The following is a 22851-nucleotide window of genomic DNA, read 5'->3' as shown; positions in this document are numbered from 1 at the left end:
TCACAGCCGAATTCGACCAGAGGTACAAAGAAGAGCTGGTAACATTCCTTCTGAAACTGTTCCAAACAACAGAAAAAGAGGGACTCTTCCCAAACTGATTTTATGAGGCCATCATCATCCTGGTACCAAAACCTGGCAGAGACACAACAAAAAAAGAAAATTTCACACCAATGTCCCTGATGAACATCGATGTGAAAAAACTCAATAAAATACTGGCAAACCAAATCCAGCAGCACATCAAAAAGCTTATCCACAATGATCAAGTCGGCTTCATCCCTGGGATGCAAGACTGGTTCAACATATGCAAATCGATAAAAATAATCCATCACATAAACAGAACCAAGGGCAAAAAAACAAATGATTATCTCAACAGATACAAGAAAGGCCTTTGATAAAATTCAACACCCCTTCATGCTAAAAACTCTCAATAAACTAGGTATTGATGGAACATCTCACAAAATAACAAGACGTATTTATGACAAACCCATAGCCAATATCATACTGCATGGGCAAAAGCTGGAAGCATTCCCTTTGAAAACTGGTACAAGACAAGGATGCCCTCTCTCACCAATCCTGTTCAACATAGTATTGGAAGTTCGGGCCAGGGCAATCAATCAAGAGAAAGAAATAATGGGTATTTAAACAGGAAGAAAGAAAGTCAAATTGTCTCTGTTTGCAGATGACATGATTGTATATTTAGAAAACCCCATCATCTTAGCCCAAAATCTCCGTAAGCTAATAAGCAACTTCAGCAAAGTCTCGGGATACACAATCAATGTGCAAAAATCACAAGCATTCTCATTCACCAATAATAGACAAACAGAGAGCCAAATCATGAGTGAATTCCCATTCACAATTGCCACAAAGAGAATAAAATACCTAGGAATACAACTTATAAGGGATGTGAAGGACGTTTTCAAGGAGAACTACAAACCACTGCTCAAGGAAATAAGGAAGGACAAAAACAAATGGTAAAACATTCCATGCTCATGGATAGGAAGAATCAGTACCATGAAAATGGCCACACTGCCCAAAGTAATTTATAGATTCAATGCTATCCCAATCAAGCTACCATCGACTTTCTTCACAGAATTAGAAAAACTACTTTAAATTTCATGTGGAACCAAAAAAGTGCCCATATACCCAAGACAATCCTAAGCAAAAAGAACAAAGCTAGAGGCATCACACTACCTGACTTCAAATTATACTACAAGGCTATAGTAACCAAAACCGCATGGTACTGGTACCGAAACAGATATATAGACCAATGGTACAGAACACAGGCCTCAGAAATAATGCCACATATCTACAACCATCTGACCTTTGACAAACCAGACAAAAACGAGCAATGGGGAAATGATTCCCTATTTAATAAATGGTGTTGGGAAAACTGGCTAGCCAAATGCAGAAAACTGAAACTGGGCCCCTTCCTTACACCTTATACAAAAATTAACTTAAGATGGATTAAAGACTTAAATACAAGACCTAAAACCATAAAAACCCTAGGAGAAAACCTAGGCAATACCATTCAGGACATAGGCATGGGCAAAGACTTCTTGACTAAACCACCAAAAGCAATGGCAACAAAAGCCAAAATTGACAAATGGGATCTAATTAACTAAGGAGCTGGGCCAGGTGTGGTGGCTGACGCTTGTAATCCCAGCTCTTTGGGAGGCCAAAGCAGGTGGATCACCTGAGGTCGGGAGTTTGAGACCAGCCTGATCAACAGGGAGAAACCCATCTCTACTAAAAATACAAAATGAGCCAGGTGTGGTGGCACATGTCTGTAATCCCAGCTACTGGGAAGGCTGAGGCAGGAAAATCACTTGAACCCGGGAGGCGGAGGTTGCAGTGAGCCGAGCTTATGCCATTGCACTCCAGCCTGGGCAACAAGAGTGAAACTTCGTCTCCAGAAAAAAAAAAAAAAAAAAAAAAAAGAGCTTCTGCATAGCAAAAGAAACTATCATGAGAGTGAACCTACAAAACGGGAGAAAATTTTTGCAATCTCTCCATCTGATAAAGGGCTCATATCCAGAATTTACAAGGAACTTAAACAAATTTACATGAAAGAGAAACAACCCCTTCAAAAAGTGGATAAAGGATATGAACAGACACTTCTCAAAAGATGACTTTTTTTTTAATTTTTTTTTTTTAAAGAGATGGGGTTTCACCATATTGGCCAGGCTGGTCTCGAACTCCTGATCTGCCCGCCTCGGCCTCCCAAAGTGCTGGGATTACAGGCATGAATCACCGCGCCCGGTCCAAAAGAAGACATTTATGTGGCCAACAAACATGAAAAAAAGCTCATCATCACTGGTCATTAGAGAAATGCAAAACCAGAAATACCATTTGACCCAGCAATCACATTCCTAGGTATATACCCAAAGGATTATAAATCATTCTACTATAAAGACACATGCACATGTATGTTTACTGCAGCACTGTTCACAATAGCAAAGAGTTGGAACCAACCCAAATGCCCATCAATAACAGACTGGATAAAGAAAATGTGCTACATGTACACCATGGAATAATATGCAGCCATAAAAAGAATGAGCTCATTTCCTTTGCAGGGACATGGAAAAAGCTGGAAACCATCATTCTCACAAAACTAACAAAGAACAGAAAACCAAACACCGCATGTTCCCACTCGTAACTGGGAGGTGAACAATGAGAACATATGGACACAGGGAGGGGAACATCACACACTGGGGCCCGTCGGGTGTGGGGGGCTAAAGGAGGGATAGCATTAGGAGAAGTACCTAATGTAGATGACGGATTGATGGGTACAGCAAATCACCATAGCACATGTATACCTATGTAAAAAGCTTGTACATTCTGCACATGTATCCCAGAACTTAAATTTAAAAAAAAAAATACACTTGCCTGTGAGCAACTGAATTTTTTTTTATTGTACTTTAGGTCCTGGGGTACATGTGCAGATCATGCAAGGTTGTTACATAGGTATATACATGGCAATGTGGTTTTCTGCCTCCATCCCCCCATCACCTATATCTGGCATTTCTCCCCATGGTATCCCTCTCTAACCTCCCTACCCACCCCCCGCTATCCCTCCCCTAGTCCTCCTCAACAGACCCCAGTGTGTGATGCTCCCCTCCCTGTGTCCATGTGTTCTCACTGTTCAGCACCCACCTATGAGTGAGAACATGCGGTGTTTGATTTTCTGTTCGTGTCAGTTTGCTGAGAATGATGGTTTCCAGATTCATCCATGTCCCTACAAAGGGCATGAACTCATCGTTTTTTATAGCTGCACTGTATTCCATGGTGTATATGTGCCACATTTTCCTTGTCCAGTCTATCATCAATGGGCGTTTGGGTTGGTTCCAGGTCTTTGCTACTGTAAACAGTGCCACAATGAACATACGTGTGCATGTATCTTTATAATAGAACTATTTATAATCCTTTGGATATATACCCAGTAATGGGATTGCTGGGTCAAATGGAATTTCTATTTCTAGGTCCTTGAGGAATCACCACACTGTCTTTCACAATGGTTGAACTAATTTAACTCCCACCAACAGTGTAAAAGTGTTCCTGTTTCTCCACATCCTCTCTAGCATCTGTTGTCTCCAGATTTTTTAATGATCACCATTCTAACTGGTGTGAGATGGTATCTCAATGTGGTTTTGATTTGCATTTCTCTAATGACCAGTGATGATGAGCATTTTTTCATGTTTGTTGACCTCATATATGTCTTCCTTTGAAAAGTGTCTGTTCATGTCCTTCGCCCACTTTTGAATGGGTTTGTTTTTTTCTTGTAAATCTGTTTTAATTCTTTGTTGATTCTTTGTCAGATGGGTAGATTGCAAAAATTTTTTCCCATTCTGTTGGTTGCTGGTTCACTCTAATGATTGTTTCTTTTGCTGTACAGAAGCTCTGGAGTTTAATTAGATCCCATTTGTCTATTTTGGCTTTTGTCGCCAATGCTTTTGGTGTTTTAGTCATGAAGTCCTTGCCTATGCCTAAGTCCTGAATGGTTTTGCCTAGGTTTTCTTCTAGGGTTTTTATGGTGTTAGGTCTTATGTTTAAGTCTTTAATCCATCTGGAGTTAATTTTAGTGTAAGGTGTCAGGAAGGGGTCCAGTTTCTGTTTTCTGCACAGGGCTAGCCAGTTATCCCAACACCATTTATTAAACAGGGAATCCTTTCCCCATTGCTTGTTTTTGTCAGGTTTGTCAAAGATCAGATGGTTGTAGATGTGTGGTGTTGCCTCCGAGGCCTGGAGAACTATGAACCACTTATCAAGGAAATAAGAGAGGACCCAAACAGATGGAAAAAGATTCCATGCTCATGGTTAGGAAGAATCAATACTGTGAAAATGGCCATATTGCCCAAAGTAATTTATAGAATCAACGCTATCCCCATCAAGCTACCTATGACCCTCTTCACAGAACTGGAAAAAACCACTTTAAACTTCATATGGAACCAAAAGTGAGCCCACATAGCCAAGACAATCCTAAGTGAAAAGAACAAAGCTGGAGGCATCATGCTACCTGACTTCAAACTATACAACAAGGCTACAGTAATCAAAACAGCATGGTACTGGTATCAAAACAGAGAAATAGACCAATGGAACACAGCAACTGAATTTTTAAGCTTGAATAAAACTAGACACAATTATGCCTATAGAGGCCATTAGCTGAATGGCCCAAAACAAGTTCCAAAATTGCCCTATAAAGACAGAGTAGCTAATCAGGCTGCATAACAGTACAGGACACACAAAAAATATATACGTTTATTAGGAGGAGGGTTTTTGGAGAGTCAAGGAATAAATGGAAAAGTTATAGATGTAACCAGATAATTTTTTAATACTAATGACCTATTTTTAATATCTCTACCCCTTGAACATTTCAAACACTACTCAGGACTATATCTCAGAGAGAGAAAAAAACACAAGATTTTTTAAGAGACTGAAGCTGAATCTGCATGAATTAAAACACTGTTTTCAACTTTCCCCTTCTTCTCATTCTTTCCCCTTCTTCTCATTCTTACCAACATTTATTTACTACTCACTAAGTGCCGTGTACAGACTAAAACTTTCACATTTATTTCTTAAAACCACTCTATGAATAATCTTGGACTTTAAGCTACACAACAAAGATAGATTTTCAATTTTGAAAGCAAGTAAGTAGAATGAAGCAGAATCACAGACTCTCCCTCCTGTAACAGCTGAAAAAAAAAAAAAAAGTAGTAAACATCAGCCTCAAAGTTCTAAAGCAGTTGGTTCATAAACTACAGTTTTGGAACTACTGGTCTAAGGTACATTCTCCTCCTAGAAACCCAAATTTTTATTATGAAAAATTTCAAATTTACATGAAAACTGAAAGGACAGTATACTAAACACCTATATATACCTACCTTCTAAATTCAACAATTAACATTTTGCCCTTTTTTTGGCAGACCAAAAAAATTTGTAGGCATGACACTTTTCTCAAAATAATTCCGGATGTCTCCAAAGAACAAGGACATTCTTCCATATTACCACAAGATCCCTATCTCACCTATTTCCTAGTATCATCTAACACCCAGTCTGGCGTATATTCTGCCTGCCTAATTTCAGGTTTTACTAAGCTTTATTTGTAAATCAATTTAGAGCACTTTGGCTTTTACCAAGGGCCAACATGTGAAGTAGCCACATAGATAGTCTTTCTAAACAAATAAATTAGAATGGCAGAGTAAAATATAAACACAGAATCTCTCTCCCCCAATTCCTAACACAATAAATAAAATATATTTTCTTTAATGCCCAGAATTCACCACCAGTGAGCAAGCAGTAAAAGAGGAACCTATGCTATTTATTTCATGAAGGGAAAAAAGAGAAACAAGATTCTGCGACTGGCTAGGTACACTGTTTGACACCTGTAATCTCAGCACTTTGGTTGTTCCGAGGCAGGTCAATCACTCAAGGCGAGGAGTTCTAGATCAACCTGGCCAACATGGCAAAACCCCGTCTCTACTAAAAGTACAAAAATTCAGCCAGGAATGGTGGCACGTGCCTGTAATCCCAGCTACTCGGGAGACTGAGGCATGAGAATTGCTTGAACCCAGGCGGTGGAGGTTGTAGTGAGCCGAAGTCATGCCACTGCACTCCAGCCTAGGTGACAGAGCAAAACTCTGTCTCAAAAAAATAAAAGGTGGGGGTGCCCGATGTGGTGGCTCACACCTGTAATCCCAGCACTTTGGGAGGCTGAGGCAGGCAGAACATCTGAGGTCAGGAGTTCAAAACCAGCCTAGCAAACAAGGTGAAACTTCATCTCAACTAAAAATACAAAAATTACCTGGGCATGGTGGCGCATGCCTATAGTCCCAGCTACTAGGGAAGCTGAAATAGGAGAATTGCTTGAACTGGGAGTAGCGGGGGCTGGCAGAGGTTGTACTGAGCCAAGATCATACCATTGCACTCCAGCCTGGGTGACAAGAGTAAAACTCCACCTCAAAAAAAGGCAATGGGGCAATATAAGCAGAGATATGGAAATTTCAAGAAAGAAAAAGAAAAGCTACAGATCAAAAACACAGTAACAGAATGTAGAACACCTGTGATAGGCTTATTAGGAGACAATGCAGCTGACAAAAAATTTCTGAGCTTGAGGATACCTCCACAGAAGCCTGCAAAACTGAAAAGTGAAGAGAAAAAGGGCTGAAAAAAGGCAGAACAGAAAATCCAAGAACCATAGGACAACTACAAAACTGTAACATACACATAACGGAAATACCAGAAGAAGGAAGGAAGAGAAGAAACATTTGAAGCACTGATGACAGAATTTCTGCAAACTAGTATCAGGCACCAAACCACAGATGCAGGAAACTCAGAGAATACCAAGTAAGACAGATGTAATAAATAAATAAATAAAACCAAAAAAGCAAAAAAAAAAAAAAAAAAAAAAAAAAAACTACACCTAGACATATCATGTTACAACTACAGAAAATCAAAGATAAAGAAAAAATCCTATAAGAAGCTGGGTGGGGAAGAACATCTTGCCTATAGAGAAGCAAGGATAAGAATTACGACACATTTCTTCTCAGAAACTATGCAAGCAAGAGTGGAGTGAAATATTTAAAGCGTTGAGATAAAATAAATAATCAAGAATTCTGGACCCTGTGAAATTAGACTTTAAATGTAAAGGAGAAATACTTTCTCAAACAAAAACTGAAGGAATCTGTTGCCAGTAGACCTGCCTTGCAAGAAATACTAAGTTCTTTAGAGAGAAAGAAAATGATATAGGTCAGAAACTTGGATATACCTAAACAAACAAAAAAAACATTGTAATAGGATTAAGTGAAGGTAAAATAAGAACACTTATTTTTCTTATTCTTAAATATAATTTAAAAAGTTTGTTCAAAATAACCATAGCAACAAGGTATTTGTGAGTGAGTGTGTGTGTGCGTGTGTGTGTGTGTGTAAGCAAATGAATGACTTCAGTAATAAAAGAGTCAGGAGGAAAGAATTAGGATTATGCTGTTACTGTAAGGTACTCACTCTACCCATGAAGTAATATAGTGTGTTTGAAAGTGGACTTGGATCAACGTGAATGTACATTGCAAACTGGGGTAATCATTAAAAAACTTAACCAAAACAGGCCAGAAAGGGCAGGTAAAGAATGGAAGACAAAAACAGGAACACAAGACAGAGGCAAAAACCAGAAAAGAGTAAGAAAAATGGTAGATATTAATATTAATCCAAATATATCAATAATCACTTTGAACACTGATAGTCTAAATATATAAATTAAAACACACAGATCGTCAGAGTAGATTAAAAAACCTAAGTCCACGCAAAAACTTGTATACAGATGCTTAGAGCAGCTTTATTCTTGATTGCCAAAACTTGGAAGCAACCAACATGTCCTTCAGTAGGTAAATGGATAAACTGTGGTATATCCAGGCAATGAAATATTATTCAGCGCTAAAAAGAAATGAGCTATCAAGCCATGAAAAGACAAACAAGAAACCTAAATGTGTATAATTTTACTAAGTGAAAGAAAACAATCTGAAAAGTCTACATACTGTATGATCCCAACTATATGCCTTTCTGGAAAAGGCAAAACCATGTAGACAATAAAAAGCTCAGTGGTTGCCAGGGGATGTGGGAAGAGAGGGATAAATGAGCAGGAGGATTTTTTAGAGTAGTGGTAATATTCTACACATTTGTCGAGATCCCTAGTACGTACAATACAAAGCGAATCCCAATGTAAACTACTGACTTTGGGTGATGTGTCAGTGTAGATTCATCCCTTGTAACAAATGTACCACTCTGGTGGGAGATGTTGATTACCAAGGAGACATATGGGGACAGTGGGTATATGGCAAATATCTGTACCTTCCTCTGGATTTTGCTGTGAACCTAAAACCGCTCTAAAAAAATAAAGTCTAGCCAGGCGTGGTGGCTGATGCCTGTAATCCCAGCACTTTGGGAGGCCGAGCCAAGTGAATCATGAGGTCAGGAGTTCAAGACCAGCCCAGCCAACATGGTAAAACCCCATTTCTACTACAAATACAAAAATTGGCTGGGTTGGGTGGTATGTGCCTGTAGTCCCAGCTACTCAGGAGGCTGAGGCAGGAGAATCGCTTGAATCCGGGAGGCAGAGGTTGCAGTGAGCCAAGATCATGCCACTGCACTCCAGCCTAGTGACAGAGCAAGACTCCATCTCAAAAAAAGTAAATAAAGTCTAAAAAAAATGTATAGGTGCTATCAAAAACATATGTCAGGTAAGCATGTTAGTGCTCTACAATTAAAGAAAATATTATAGCAAAATGTGTCCTTTTATATGAGACAATTCTAGAGCCACCACACTCTTCCACCTCTTAAACCTAGAACAAGAATCCTCAAAGTTTGGTCTTTGGGCAGGAACACTGACATCACTAAAGAACTTGTTAGAAATGCAAATTCTAAGGTCCCATCTCAAGACCTACTGAATCAGAAACTCCAAGGATGGGGCCCAACCAATCTATTTTAACAAGTCCTGTGGGTGATTACGATGCATGCTGAAGTTTGAGAATCACTGTACTAGGTGTTAGCCCTACACTACATACCTCAAATTTAAGAAACATATATACATATAATCAGATAAATAAATTACCAATAACTTTAGGGCTGGAAGATTATTCTGTTAAGGGATACCTGGTATAAGTATATAAGCCTCTTTTTAAAAATAAGCATAATTTGTATATAAAAGCAACCCCAAGCTTATAAATGAGATTTGTTAAAGTAGTATAATTGTAAATACATTATTTGGAACTAAGGTCATATTCAACCTTTAGAAGCAATCTCACAAATTGATTGCTTTGTAAGATCGCTTGAATTCCAAGATAGACACAAAAAAAAAAAAAAAAAAAAAGCCTTTTAAACACAGAACAAATGATTTATCACAGCAAAATCTTTTATGGGTAAAAACAGATCAAAATTCTAACTCAGATAACTGTAAAGGTTCACTTTTCCATCACAAACCTAATAATGGAAAAAAGCAAATTTCTTCTTACATTGACCTCTATGGTCAAAATTAACATTTTTCTCTTCCCTTCTGCCCTCCATCTCTGCAAGAATAGACTGGAGTTGATGCAGGAAGCTGGCACAACTAGGGAAGAATGGGTATACAGGATGAATGCAACGGAGAAGGCAAGAGGGGAAGTATGACAGCTCTACCAAGTGTGTATCTTGGTAACAATATTGTACGTGGTTACATACAGGATTTCCATGAGTTGGAGGTTTGGTCTCCTGCTCACAAGTTTGATATTTGTAACCAAACAAAGAATTTCAGAACAACAGATGTGAACATTAAGATTTTCAACTAAAAAGAGCAGCATTAGGTAGGTGAAAATATGAGGAGAAACAGGCTGTTTTTAGTCTTAAAAGTATTCTAACTTCCCACAAGACATATATTAATAACAAAGAAAAAAAATAGTAACCTTATAGTGGAAAAACCTGGTAGAGATCACCTTAACCAAATGATAAAGTTAACATCACCAGCAATTGAACAAAGTGACTTCATGTGCACCTGATATGATGCACTGGAAAAAATACAGCTCTTTTGTTTCTTGAGCAGGCACTAGCTAACATGAATCATCCTTTTCAGACAATAAAAATCAAGACTGAAACATTATTATACTTCCTTTCTAAATTTCTTTAAATTTTTTGTTGGTACAAATATTTGTACATATTTATGGGACGCATGTGATAATTTGTTACAAGCAATCCCATTCTGGGTATTTATCCAAAGGAAAAGAAATCAATATATCAAAACGGTACCTGCACTCTCATGTTTACTGCAACACTACTCACAATAGCAAAGATAATGCAATCAATCTGTTAAGTGCCCATCAATGGATGAATGAATAAAGAAAAGGTGGTGTATATATACATGATGGAATACTATTCCGCCACAAAAAAAGAATAAAATATCATTCGTAGCAATGTGGATGGAAATGGAGGTCTTTAAGTGAAACAAGCCAGGCACAGAAAGACAAATATCGTATGTTCTCACTTGTGTAAGAGCTAAAAAAGTGGTCTCACGGCCGGGGGTGGTGGCTCACGCCTGTAATCCTAACATTTTGGGAGGCTGAGACAGGCAGATCACCTGAAGTCAGGAGTTCAAGACCAGCCTGGCCAATATGGTGAAACCCTGTCTTTACTAAAAATACAAAAATTAGCTGGGTGCGGTGGCAGGCACCTGTAATCCCAGCTACTCGGGAGGCTGAGACAGGAGAATTGCTTGAACCCAGGAGGCAGAGATTGCAGCGGGCCGAGATCACACCGTTGCACTCCAGCCTGGGCAACAAGAGTAAAACTCCACCTCAAAAAAAAAAAAAAAGTGGTCTCACAGAGGGAGAAGACAGAATGACAGGTAACGGAAGCTGGAGGTGAGGAGGAATAAACAGACGTTGGTTAACAGGTACAAATACGCAGTTAGATAGAAGGTATGAATTCCAATGTTCAATAGCAGAGTAGGGTAACTACAGTTAACAAAAATGTATTGGTATATTTCAAAATAGCTAGAACAGAGGACTTAGAATGTTCTCAACATTTAGAAATGATATACTTCCATTTCATATGTTATATAATAAACAATATAGTAATAAGTAATTACTTAACAGATTTCTTTAGAGTACCTTTACATAATGTAAATTTGTGAGCATTAAAAATAATCTACCTAGGCAGCATAGGGAGACTCTGTCTCTATAAATATTTTAAAAATTAGCCAGGCAGGGCAGCATACACCTGTGATCCCAGCTACTTGGGCTGCTGAAGTGGGAAGATCACTTCGGCCTAAGAGATCAAGGCTACAGTGAGCCATAGTGGTGCCACTTACACTCTGGCCTTCATGAGAGTGCAACCCTATCTCAAAAACAAAGAAAAAAACCTACCAGCTAAGTATAAAAAGCCAAGTCAAACATTTCAGATGTCAATAAATTAATATACAATAGCTGTTAATATTTCTATACGGTTGCTATTGTCTAAAATTAAATTAGATATAATCACTAAACACTGAAGACACCCTGCATTTGTGCTTATAACAATGTCTAGATGTTTTTTGGTTGTCATGTTTTACAATTTTAAAGAAACTATGTATAATTCTTTTCAGCTTTAAAACTTTGAGCTGGGCAAAGATTTCTTATAACATGAAAAGCAAACTATAAAAGAAAAATACTACTAAATTGGAATTAATCAAATGTTAAAATTTTTTTGCTGTCAAAAGATAGTTAACAAAATGAAAAGGCAAATCAGACTAAGAAAAAAATTTCCAAAAATCGCATATCTGATAAGGCTTTGCATCCAGAATATATAAAGAACTCTTGGAACTCAGCAATAAAAAAGACAAATAACCCAACTTAAAAATGGGCAAGAGACATAAACAGACATTTTACTAAAGATAACTAAAAATGGCAAATAAGCACATGAAAAGATGATCAACTTCCCTAGTCACCGTAACAAAATTAAAAGCTCAATGAAATACGACTACATACCTACTAGAATGACTAAAACTTAAAAGAGTGGCAACACCAAGTAATGGTGGTAATGTGGAACAATTAGAAGTCTCACACATTGCTCCTAGGAATGCAAAACGGTACAGTTTGGAACAGTTTGGCAATTTCTTATGAAGTTAAACATATAGTTACTCATGTGACCCATCAATCCCACTTCTGGGGACACAAAAACACATGCCTCCCAAAAGGCTTGTGCAAGAATATTCAAAGCAGCTTTCTAATAGCCTCCAAGTAGAAACAACCCAAATGCCCATCAACTGGTGGCTAAACTCTGGTACATCTATATAATAAAATATTATGCAGCAATAAAGGAACTACTGACACATACAACTTGGATAAATCTCAAAAGCCTAAGTGGAAGAAACTAGGCAGAAAAGAGTATATACCATATGATTCCATTTATTAATTAAGTTGTAGAAAAAGCAAAACGATAGTGATGGAAAGCCTATCAGAGGTTGCCAGGAACACCAGTGGAAGGAGGGAACGTCTATATCTTAATTGTGGTGGTGAACATACAACTGTATGCATTTGTCAAAACTAATCGAATTGTACACTTAAAATTGTAGAAGTTTACTGTATTTAAATTATACCTCAAAGCTGATTTCGAAAAAAGAGTATAAATGGTCATGGTTAGGATAGTAACTAGAATGGAGTATAAGAAAGACTCCAAGTTGCTGGTACTATTCTATTTCTTGATTTGGGTAGTGGACACATGGGTGCTTAGTTTGGGGAAAGTCACTGAGCTGTATTTTTCCACATGTATGTTTTATTTCAATAAAAAGCTTACTAAAAAATAAAAATAAAAGAATGGGTCCTCAACAGTCTGAGGCTGAAAAGACTTCTTACACATAGCAGCAATGACTGAAAACTACAGCCAAGAAAATGACTAGAAGGTAAGCAAAGGGAAAGAATGCTAAGTAACCACTAATTATAAGGGAATTCAAAAAGTAGCCACTTGTCTGAAGTATATTTTCCTACGTGAGGGACTTGACTAATAATCTAGCTAGATTTGGGTTATATTAATATATACAGTTATGCACCATTTAACAATGTTTTGGTTGATGATGGACCACATACACAACCAGGGTCATATAACATTATAATAGAGTTAAAAAATTCCTATTGCCTAGTGATATCACGGTTGTTCTAACATCTTAGAGTAAGGTTTTATGTGTTTAGATACGTTCAGATACACAAATACTTAACAGTGCATTACAACTGCTCACAGTATTCAATATAATAATATCCTGTACAAGTTCGTAGCCTAGGAGTAATAGGCCATACCATATGGCCTAGGTATGTAGTAGGTCACATCATGTAGGCTTAAGTACATTCTATGATGTTTGCATAATGATGAAATCACCTAATGATGCATTTCTCACCTGTCATTAAGCAACACTTGACTGTATATGGTTAGGAAACACTGGACTTTTCCACAAACCTCACTCAGCATAACCCTTTATTAAATGGGGTTCATTTTTATTTCTAAAGATACTCATAACACAAGTATATTCAGAACATTTTCAATTCAAAATTTATATTTGTTTATAAGAAAAATCTTACTTACCTCCTTCATAAATGACTTGCCTATGCGCACCACTTTTGCAAATAAAATGGGATCATGAGAAAGGTGAGGACCAAGGTAACAGAACATATTGAACACATCTCTCCTCAAATCTTCAAAACTCTCAGCTTGTTTTGGTGCCCTCTTGTTTTGCAAAGCATTAACAGGTGAGCCCTTAGCACCTTTAGGAACACCAACTCTAATATAAAAAGTAAAATAAATATATATAAATATAAGTATATACACACACATACTAAAATACCTACCATTTTAACACAGTTATCTTAATCAGTGAAATTTTTCTTGCTCATATTTGCTTTCTACATTTCAATTGTGCCTAACTTTATTATACCAGGTAATTCTCAACTGGTAGAAACACATAAAAACAACAGTCTCTAATGAAAAAAAAAAAAAATCAGAGCTCAGAGGAGAATGTTCCAAATTAACTGCTTACTCAGAGAAGTGCAGATTTCAAGGAACGTTTAACATACACCATCTGACTCTTGTTTTTAAACTTGGCCAGTATTGGGAACTTGGATATGGGAATGGGAAACAAGGGATGGACCTAAGATACATCAGGAGATAAAACAGAAAAATATGGATATAACAACACTGATTCAAGTCAACTGACATTTCTCAATCTGGATTCCACAAACTAGAGTATGCAGAGGGTGGGGGGTGGTAGGGAAAGTCAGCTGTGTAATAAAAGAAGGTCACTTTAGGACAGCATACCCAGAGTTCTCACCTGCTTAGCAGGTGTCCCACTGTGGAATCACAGAGGTCACCCTCTAAGAAGCCTGCATGGTCCACAGCCCATGAGATGACACTGAAGGCAGCAACCAGCAGCTACACAAAAGTCACAAGGCTGAGATTTTTGAGGCAGGCTCTCATCTATGGGGCTGTAGCCAGAGCTGCTGTCAATACTGCTCCTAAGTACCCTGTAAGTAGGCAGAAAGCTAAAGGACTAGATGACACAATAACTGGGGATGGTAAGAGAGGCTGCACTAGTAATTTCTGGAACAGCAGCCTATATGCCAGGAAAGATGAGAGAATCAGAGAAGCAATGTCCTCACTCAGAGCCACACAGCCAGGATAGAGAAAAATTATACTAAGAAAAAAAACCTCAGGAATTCTTTGTCCCTCCCACCCACTGAGAGGAAGAAAAGTCAAAACCAGAAGAATAGAGTTTCAACTCTCAATGGAACTAACTCAACATAGAAGTCTAACCTATGGTTTTTAGACTACACAGCAGCACAAATTCTAAAACCCCTGGTCTAGACGTTAGAAGACAAGCCACGGATTTATACGTATTAGACTGATACATTCTGTGAACAGTTATCTTTTGATAAAAGGTACTAAAATACAGGCTTGGTTTGAAGAGATAAGATCAATATACATATAGATTCTGTTGTAGTCCTAAACTATTTCTACTTCAATGATTAGTAAAGTATACAGTTACATACCTTCGGTAGAGAGGTTCAATAGTTATGTGAATGAGCTTGCAAATGGCAAGTGCTATTAGCTTATGTGAAGCTGCATAGTATGGAGGCATCTGATCCATAATGTTCTGTGCATGTTGCCAGTCACCGATCTTCAATAAGGCTTCCAACAAGCCAAGTTTTTGGTTATCAGGTGGCTAAAAATGAACAGTCAAAACTAAGATACACAGGATACAGACATTAAGAAATCTTAATACATTTTCACTTAAAAAATTGAGCTAAGCAACACGTCAAAAAAATATTTGCTATGCATGGGAAATTGAACAGTATTTTTCTGAAAGTACAATCAAAATTTTTAGCTATTGAAAAAACATCAGGGCCAGACGCATTGGCTCACACCTATAGTCTCAGCAACTTGAGAGGCCAAAGTGGGCAGATCACTTAAAATCAGAAGTTTGAGACAAGCCTGGGCAACACGGCGAAACTGCATGTCTACAAAAAAATACAAAAATCAGCCAGGCATAGTGGCACATGCCTGTAGTTCCAGCTACTCAGGAGGCTAAGGCGGGAGAATCACTTGAGCCCAGGAGGTAGAAGGCTGCATTGAGCTGTAATTACGCTACTGCACTCCAGCCCAAGTTACAGAGTGAGACCCTGTCTCAAAAGTAATAATAAAAAAAACAGGATCTGCTTTTTCACTTAACAGACACAGGCATTACAGTTTATAGACTTGGAATTAAGTTCTACTTAATGTTATGGCATGCCACAGGAAACCAGAATTCATCATCTTTGAGCCCTTTAGGATCTGAGGGCCACTAATACAAAAAGGATAAAGTCAATACATCTTGTGATTTTACTTAGACAACATTTTGAAATTTATACAAGAAAAAATATGACAGCTTCTCTTAAAAAGGTGCCTTCCGATTAAAAATAAAATCACTGTAGCAAATGATTCAGAAATGAGATTTCAGCAAAATGAAAACTAAGAAATTATTCTTCCATAATTGACTATTTAGAAGTTAAATTTTGTAATTCAAAATCCAAAAGACAGTGTTAATTTTGCTAGAATGAATTACATACCTTCTCTACTTTCTCTTCTTCTTTCTCCTTTTCTTTCTCTCGATCATCCATTTTTTCAGAAGACAACACAACCATCGTAAGTTTTCTAACAATTTGCTTAGCTTCAGCAATTTCTCGTTTGTGTTCATCCATAATGCAATTATCAGCTGGAAGAAGCTAAAAATGGTTCATTAAAATTTCATAAAACAGCTAATACCTACTACTTGCTCATATAAAAAGCAAACTATTTTCAACTGCTAAAACTATAAGAAGTCTAACTTATTTATGACTATCTGCCTTCTAAGTAAATTTCAGTTATTTTCTTATAATTTAACAGAATTGAGTACCTGAATTCTAAACCCCTTTTAAAATCAAGTCGCGGCTCAAAGTTTCACATCTTCTGATAGTCCCTAAAGTAATATAATACCACAACACTGATGTTTACCATTAATTAGTTTACCCAAGAAAATATACAGAAGTTCCATTAAAAACATTACAAATTTCCCCATTAAAGGCTAAACTCCAAATTAAATAGAGCACTGCAATACAGATCCAATCTCAGAGAAGTGAGCTGCTGAATAACACAAAGGGATAAATTTAAATCCTCTAAATGAAAATTCTCAAGTAGAAAAATTATTAGTAACTGGACATCTCACTTTTCTCTGGGAGTTTATTTAACTCAAGTCACAAGTTAGTTACTAGTTTACTGCAAAAGAAAAAGTACTATGCGCATAGTCAACTCTCCATTATGAAAAAGGCTCAACTATCTCATGTACAGTCACCTTGTACGAGTGGAAGATAATTAATGCAGACATATATAAAATAACCCTGACACAAATAAAAATTCAGCCAACAAACCATTACTTAGTAGTTTCTGCTAGTCACTATAAGCTGTAAGTGTTCCTACCCGCTACAAATGCATAATCTATTTCATTAACTATGTTTAATGTGAACAGTAAATGAAATAGTAAACATTATAGATTTCATTCCATTAATCAACAAAAAAAAAAAAAAAAAAAAAGAGGGAGAGAGGAAAGTCGCTATGGACTGGTGCCAAGGAAGTAAGCAAGACTTTTTCTCATTCTGTATGTTCTCTCCTGGCAATCAAACACATTTTTATTGCTGTACTTATACACCTGACACAGGTCCTTCCCCCGCCGCCCCGACTCTTGTTGCCTAGGCTGGAGTGCAATGGTGTGATCTTGGCTCACTGCAACCTCTGCCTCCTGGGTTCAAGCGATTCTCCTGCCTCAGCCTCCTAAGTAGCTGGGATTACAGGCATGTGCCACCACGCCCAGCTAATTTTGTATTTTTAGTAGAGACAGGGTTTCACCGTGTTGGTCAGGCTGCTCTCGAACTCCTGACCTCAGGTGATCTGCCTGCCTCAGCCTCCCAAAGTGCTGGGATTACAGGTGTGAGCCACTGCACCCAGCCATAGGTCCTTATCTTTTACCCAGACGATTACAACTCCAATGGGCAAACTGTTTCTTCTTATAGTTCTCTCAACTTTTATTTCTGTGTATTTTGAGAACATGTCATTATGTACATGTGAAGTTAGAACTGTTTTATCTTCCTAGTGAACACAACCTTGTTATTATGAAGTGGCCCACTTTATCTTCTTTGGCCAAAAAGTCTATTTTGTCCAACAACAGTAAGTTTGCTGATATATTTTCTCATCCTTTTACTATCAATATTTCATTATCCTTAGGTTTTAGCTGTTTATCAAATAATAAACTAATTTTTAATCCCATTTGACAATCCTTGTCATATTAACAGGAGCACTTGGTCTGCTTACATTTACTGTTAAGTGCAATCGTATCAGTAATAAATCTATCATCAATTTTGTACTTTCCACATATGCCAGTCTATACTTCCCTCTAAAGTCATACCTCTGTTTTCAAATTCTCCCTTTTCTGACCAATTTTCCATATTCCATTTGTATAGCACATCTCTCCTTTAAATACTAAATGGTTCTCCACTCCCAAGAGAAAAATCCAGACTCTTTCCTATGTCACTTAAGCCCTTAACAGTTTAGCTCTTATCTATTCCATCCTCATTCCCCTTTATATCACCCTAGGCTCCAATCACTCTGAGCTTCCTGACAGTCCCATAAAGGGATAAAAAAGCCTTTTCAAATCTCCTACCTTGACCAGGCACGGCGGCTCACACCTGTAATCCCAGCATTTTGGGAGACCAAGGCAGGCGGATCACTTGAGGTCAGGAGTTCAAGACCAGTCTGGCCAACATGGTGAAACTCAGTCTCTACTAAAAATATGGTGAAACCCCACCTCTACTAAAAATACAAAAATTAATCAGGCATGGTGGCATGCGCCTCCCAGCTACTCAGGAAACTGAGGCAAAATAATAGGTTGGACGCAGGAGGGGGAGGTTGCAGTGAGCCAAGATTGTGCCACTGCACTCCAGCCTGGGCGACAATGAGACTCCGTCTCCCCCCAAAAAAAAAAATAAATAAATAAATAAAAATTTTTTAAAATCTCCTGCCTTTACTCAGTTCATTCTACCTACTCTACCCTTTCAGCCTAGATGACCCTACTTGTCTATCAAGATCCCAGTTCAACATCACTAGTCTGGGAAAGTCTTCCAAATCCCTGCCCCCACAGATATGGTCACTATTCTGAGCTTTGTGAATGTCTCCAATAGAGTACCTAGTAAATAATGCAAAATGTTTTTGTCCTTTGCTAGACTATGACTGTTTCCAAGGTAGAGACCAAGTTTTATTCAACTCTGAAGCCACAGTATACAAAAATAGGCAATGATGTTAATAAAGTGATTTCAAAGGCATTGAAGATGCTATCACCTTTGGACATATTTGTTTTAAGTTAATAGATATCAGCCAGGTGCAGTGGTTCATGCCTGTAATCCTAGCACTTTGGGAGGCCAAGGCAGGCAGATCACCTGAGGTCAGGTGTTCAAGACCAGCCTGACCAATGTGGCAAAACCCCATCTCTACTAAAAATACGAAAAAAAGAAAATAGCCAGGCACGGTGGCAGGTGCCTGTAATTCCAGCTACTTGGGAGGCTAAGGCAGGAGAATCACTTTAATCCGAGAGGCAGAAGTTGCAGTGAGCAGAGATCACGCCATTGTACTCCAGCCTGGGCAACAAGAGTGAAACTCCATCTCGAAAAAATAATTAATTGATATCCTAATGCAAAACCTAATAGAAGAGGAATTTATATACTATTAGCCTAGATTTTCAAGCCAATGGCTAAATTGTTATTAAACTAGAGGTCATCTGTCATAGCAGTAAAAGCATAACAGTCATTTAGTACACAGGAATAACACAAGAAGAATATTTTTTAAATATACTAAAAATAAAAATACACTAACAAAGTTCCCCATTCATCCTGAATGCCTAAAATTAATATTTTAGAGAGAAAGAAACAGTATATAGGTAACTCTATATTTCCCATTATTTGTAGATAATAAAGAGGCTTAAAACCACATTGGTTAGAACTTGGCCTCTCTCCCCACGAGATATGCCTTGATGACAATTAAGAACTTGAACTTCATATCCAAACTGCAACTTCGTAAAAGTGACCAAAAAGGTATTTAATTTTCATAGACTGCCGAAGAAAAGAACTAAATTCATTCACTTTATAGAGTAAACACAAAGCAACAATGTATTGGGGCTTCAAAGAGTAAAACTTGAGAACCTAGAACCAACCCAACCCTGGGGGTGCTATGTGGCTACTTACTCCTCTTCCCCACCCTTGGGACAGACAACCAAATATTCTTAGCAGCCCATTAGACTTACATGTACATAAAGATCATCTAAATCAATAAGATTAAATTGTAGAAGTACAGCTGCAACTCTGTATAAAGATGATGGTGTCTCGCCATTTGGTTCCTAGAAATATTAAAAAAAAAAAAAAAGTTTCCACTTAGTGCAGAAAGGATAATTAAAGCAATATCCTTCACCTACCAATAATTAAGAACAATTAGATCAAATACTCTAAGCCAAGAAAATGTTTCATTGCTCTTCCTTATCTTACCAAACATCTGAATTTAAGACAAGATTATCCCAACGTCCCTTTTCGCATTGGAACATCTTCTAAAGAACACAAGGAAAGCAATTTCAAAAATGAACACAATTTACAGTGCATGTTAACATTTAAATAAAATCTGACAAGCAGAATAAGTGAGATTTCGTAATGCACAAGATTTAGTCTGCAGTTGTGTTTACATGTGTGTTTTCTTTTCTGGTTTGTGTGTTTTTTGTTTTTTGTTTTTTTTAAGACAGGGTCTTACTCTGTCACCCAGGCTGGAGTGCAATGGCATGATCATGGCTGACTGCAGCCTTGATCTCCCATGCTCAAGTGATCCTCCCACCTTAGCCTCCTGAGTAGCTGGAACTACAGGTACATGCCACCACAACTGGCTATTTTTTTTAATAGACATAGTGTCTCACTATGTTGCCCAAGCTGATCTCAAACTCCTGGGCTCAAGCAATCCTCCCACCTCAGCCACCCAAAGTGCTAAGATTACAGGCATGAGCCACCACATCTGGCTGATATATGTGTGTTTTCTTAACTTGCTTTTTCAAATTAGTTCTCAGTGGAGATGCAGACAGACAAACTGAGAAGTGCAGAAGAATCATCAGCATTTGCTTTATATTTTTCTTCCTATAATTTGCTTTCTTGGGTTTTATGCTAAGTATATCTGGCTGCCAGTTGACATTCCCCACAAAACAGGTGTACATAAATATTACAGATGAATAAATCAATGTCTTAAAATACAGAATGGCAAAGTCAATTTCAGGCCAGCCATGGGGACCCTACATAGAAACATAAGAATCTTTGAATGCTATCAATTTTCAAAGCTAATTTTTACACTGCTGAGGTCAGATGAATGGAACAGTGAAGTGACAATAACTGGCAATAACTAACTGGCCAAATGTAAATAAAAAGCAAACAGTGACAATACACTATGTTCTGTTTATACTCAATACTGAAAATGAGGCCTTTTGTATGTAAGGTTCCTCCCACAAATATGATATTATGCAAATAAAATACAAAGCCAACCAAACTAATGCATATCATTTACAGAAGGCATTGTTTCACTCTATTTTTTAAAAACAGATGAGATGCTGATTTGCAGTAGCTAAAAAAAAGAATGCAAAAATAAAAAAATTTTGAAATTAAAATAAATAAACAAAACAGATAAGATGTGCTCAATGTAACAATAGTTTCCTAATTCTAAATGTTTGTTTATAGGCCAGGCGCAGTGGCTCACACCTGTAATCCTGGCACTTTGCAAGGCCAAGATGAGCAGATCACCTGAGGTCAGGAGTTCGAGACCAGTCTGCCCAACATGGTGAAACCCCGTCTCTACTAAAAATACAAAAATTAGCTGGGCATGGTGGCGGGCACCTGTAATTCCAGCTACTTGGGAAGCTGAGGCAGGAGAATCACTTCAAGCCGGGAGGCAGAGGCTGCAGTGAGCCCAGATCACACCACTGCACTGCAACCTGGGTGACAAAGAGAGACTCCATCTCAAAAAAATTTTTAAAACATGTAAAAATCAATGTTTATAAATGGCTATTTAGTATCAAAACATTTTCCCACAAAAACAAACTGTGGCCAGGGTTTCAAAGCAAACTCACGAAAGCTTATTTAACTTATTGACAACCTCTCCTCCACTACCTGACTTGAATGTACCAGGGCCACATTCATTACTCCCTTCACCCTTATTTAAATAAACCACCACAATATGACCCACACTCTCATCCACACACTGTTATGCACAATCCCTGTTCTGTCCCATCCTACCTTATGGAATTCATGATCCATTCTCAGCAAAATTCTCTATATCCAAACCTCATCTAAAGGTTCTTTTCACTGTGGTGTTCACACAGAGCCTGGTTCACCCTGAGAACAGCACTGCCATTGTAACCCAGTTAAATGGTAGTTGTTTTCCTCAGACGCCTCACACCACCGGGCCTGGAGGTGATGTGGCAGTTTTCCTTTTGCTTTTCATTGTTGCTTCCAGACTATTCTCCCTCTATCCTCCCAGTTTTGAATTTCATATTACTCACTACTCCCACTACCGTGGCAATCTAGTTTCATTCGGTTGTGGTCAGAGATGATATTTTGTATGATTTCAACTGAGACTTGCTTTGTGGCCTAATATATGTTCTATTCTAAAGAATGTTCCATGTGCACTGAGAATGTAGATGCTGTTGTTGGGTGTAATGTTCTATATATTAGTCTAATTGGTTTATAACCTTGTTCAAGTCTTCTATTTTCTTACTCATCTTTTGTCAAGTAATGGTTATTCTAACCATTAATGGAAGTAGGGTATGAAAATGTACAATAATTACAGAACTACGTTTCTTTCAATTGTGTCAATGTTTGCTTTAAATCCTCTGGGGCTCTGTTGTTTGGTACATATATGTTTATAACTGTTATTTCTTCTCAATGGGTTATCCACTTTATCATTATATAATGTCTTTCATTGTGAAAAATGTTTGTCTTGAAGTCTACTTTCATATTAGTATAGCCACCCCAGGTCTCTTCAGCATAATGCTTGCACAGAATATGTTTCCATACTTTCAGTTTCAAACTATTTGTAACTCTAGATCTAAAGTGAGTTACTTATACACAGTACATAGCTGTATCATGCTTTTTTATACATTCTGCCAAACTCTTGCCTTTTAATGAGTTTTATCCATTTACATTCAAAATAATTACAGATAAGTATGAACTTTTATCATTTTGTTGTTTTCTATTTGTCATATTTTTGTTCCTCATTTCCTCCATCACTGCCTTT

The 22851-nt window shown here is 37.7% G+C and overlaps 1 protein-coding gene across 15 annotated transcripts in view; it reads right to left on the bottom strand.

The window, feature by feature from the left end:
- The window catches only part of THOC2 (THO complex subunit 2), a 137185-nt gene that overhangs the window by 56794 nt on the left and 57540 nt on the right, over positions 1-22851 (bottom strand). For all 15 annotated transcript variants that reach the window (XR_010336935.1, XR_010336936.1, XM_064361331.1 and 12 more), the window contains 4 exons: positions 19838-19930; positions 16083-16238; positions 15027-15199; positions 13567-13762 (listed from right to left, as the gene is read on the bottom strand). Coding sequence is in view for 13 of the 15 variants with exons in the window: in XM_064361331.1 (XP_064217401.1) it covers positions 13567-13762; positions 15027-15199; positions 16083-16238; positions 19838-19930 (618 nt within the window). In the remaining 2 variants the exon portion in view is untranslated. The remainder of the gene's footprint in view (positions 1-13566; positions 13763-15026; positions 15200-16082; positions 16239-19837; positions 19931-22851) is intronic.

The sequence above is a fragment of the Aotus nancymaae genome, unplaced genomic scaffold (assembly GCF_030222135.1).
Source record: "Aotus nancymaae isolate 86718 unplaced genomic scaffold, 86718_ANA_hifiasm-v0.15.2.pri h1tg000004l, whole genome shotgun sequence".
Lineage (NCBI taxonomy): Eukaryota > Metazoa > Chordata > Mammalia > Primates > Aotidae > Aotus > Aotus nancymaae.
The sequence above is the reverse complement of the archived record's forward strand: the minus strand, read 5'-3'. Positions and strand labels throughout refer to the sequence as shown.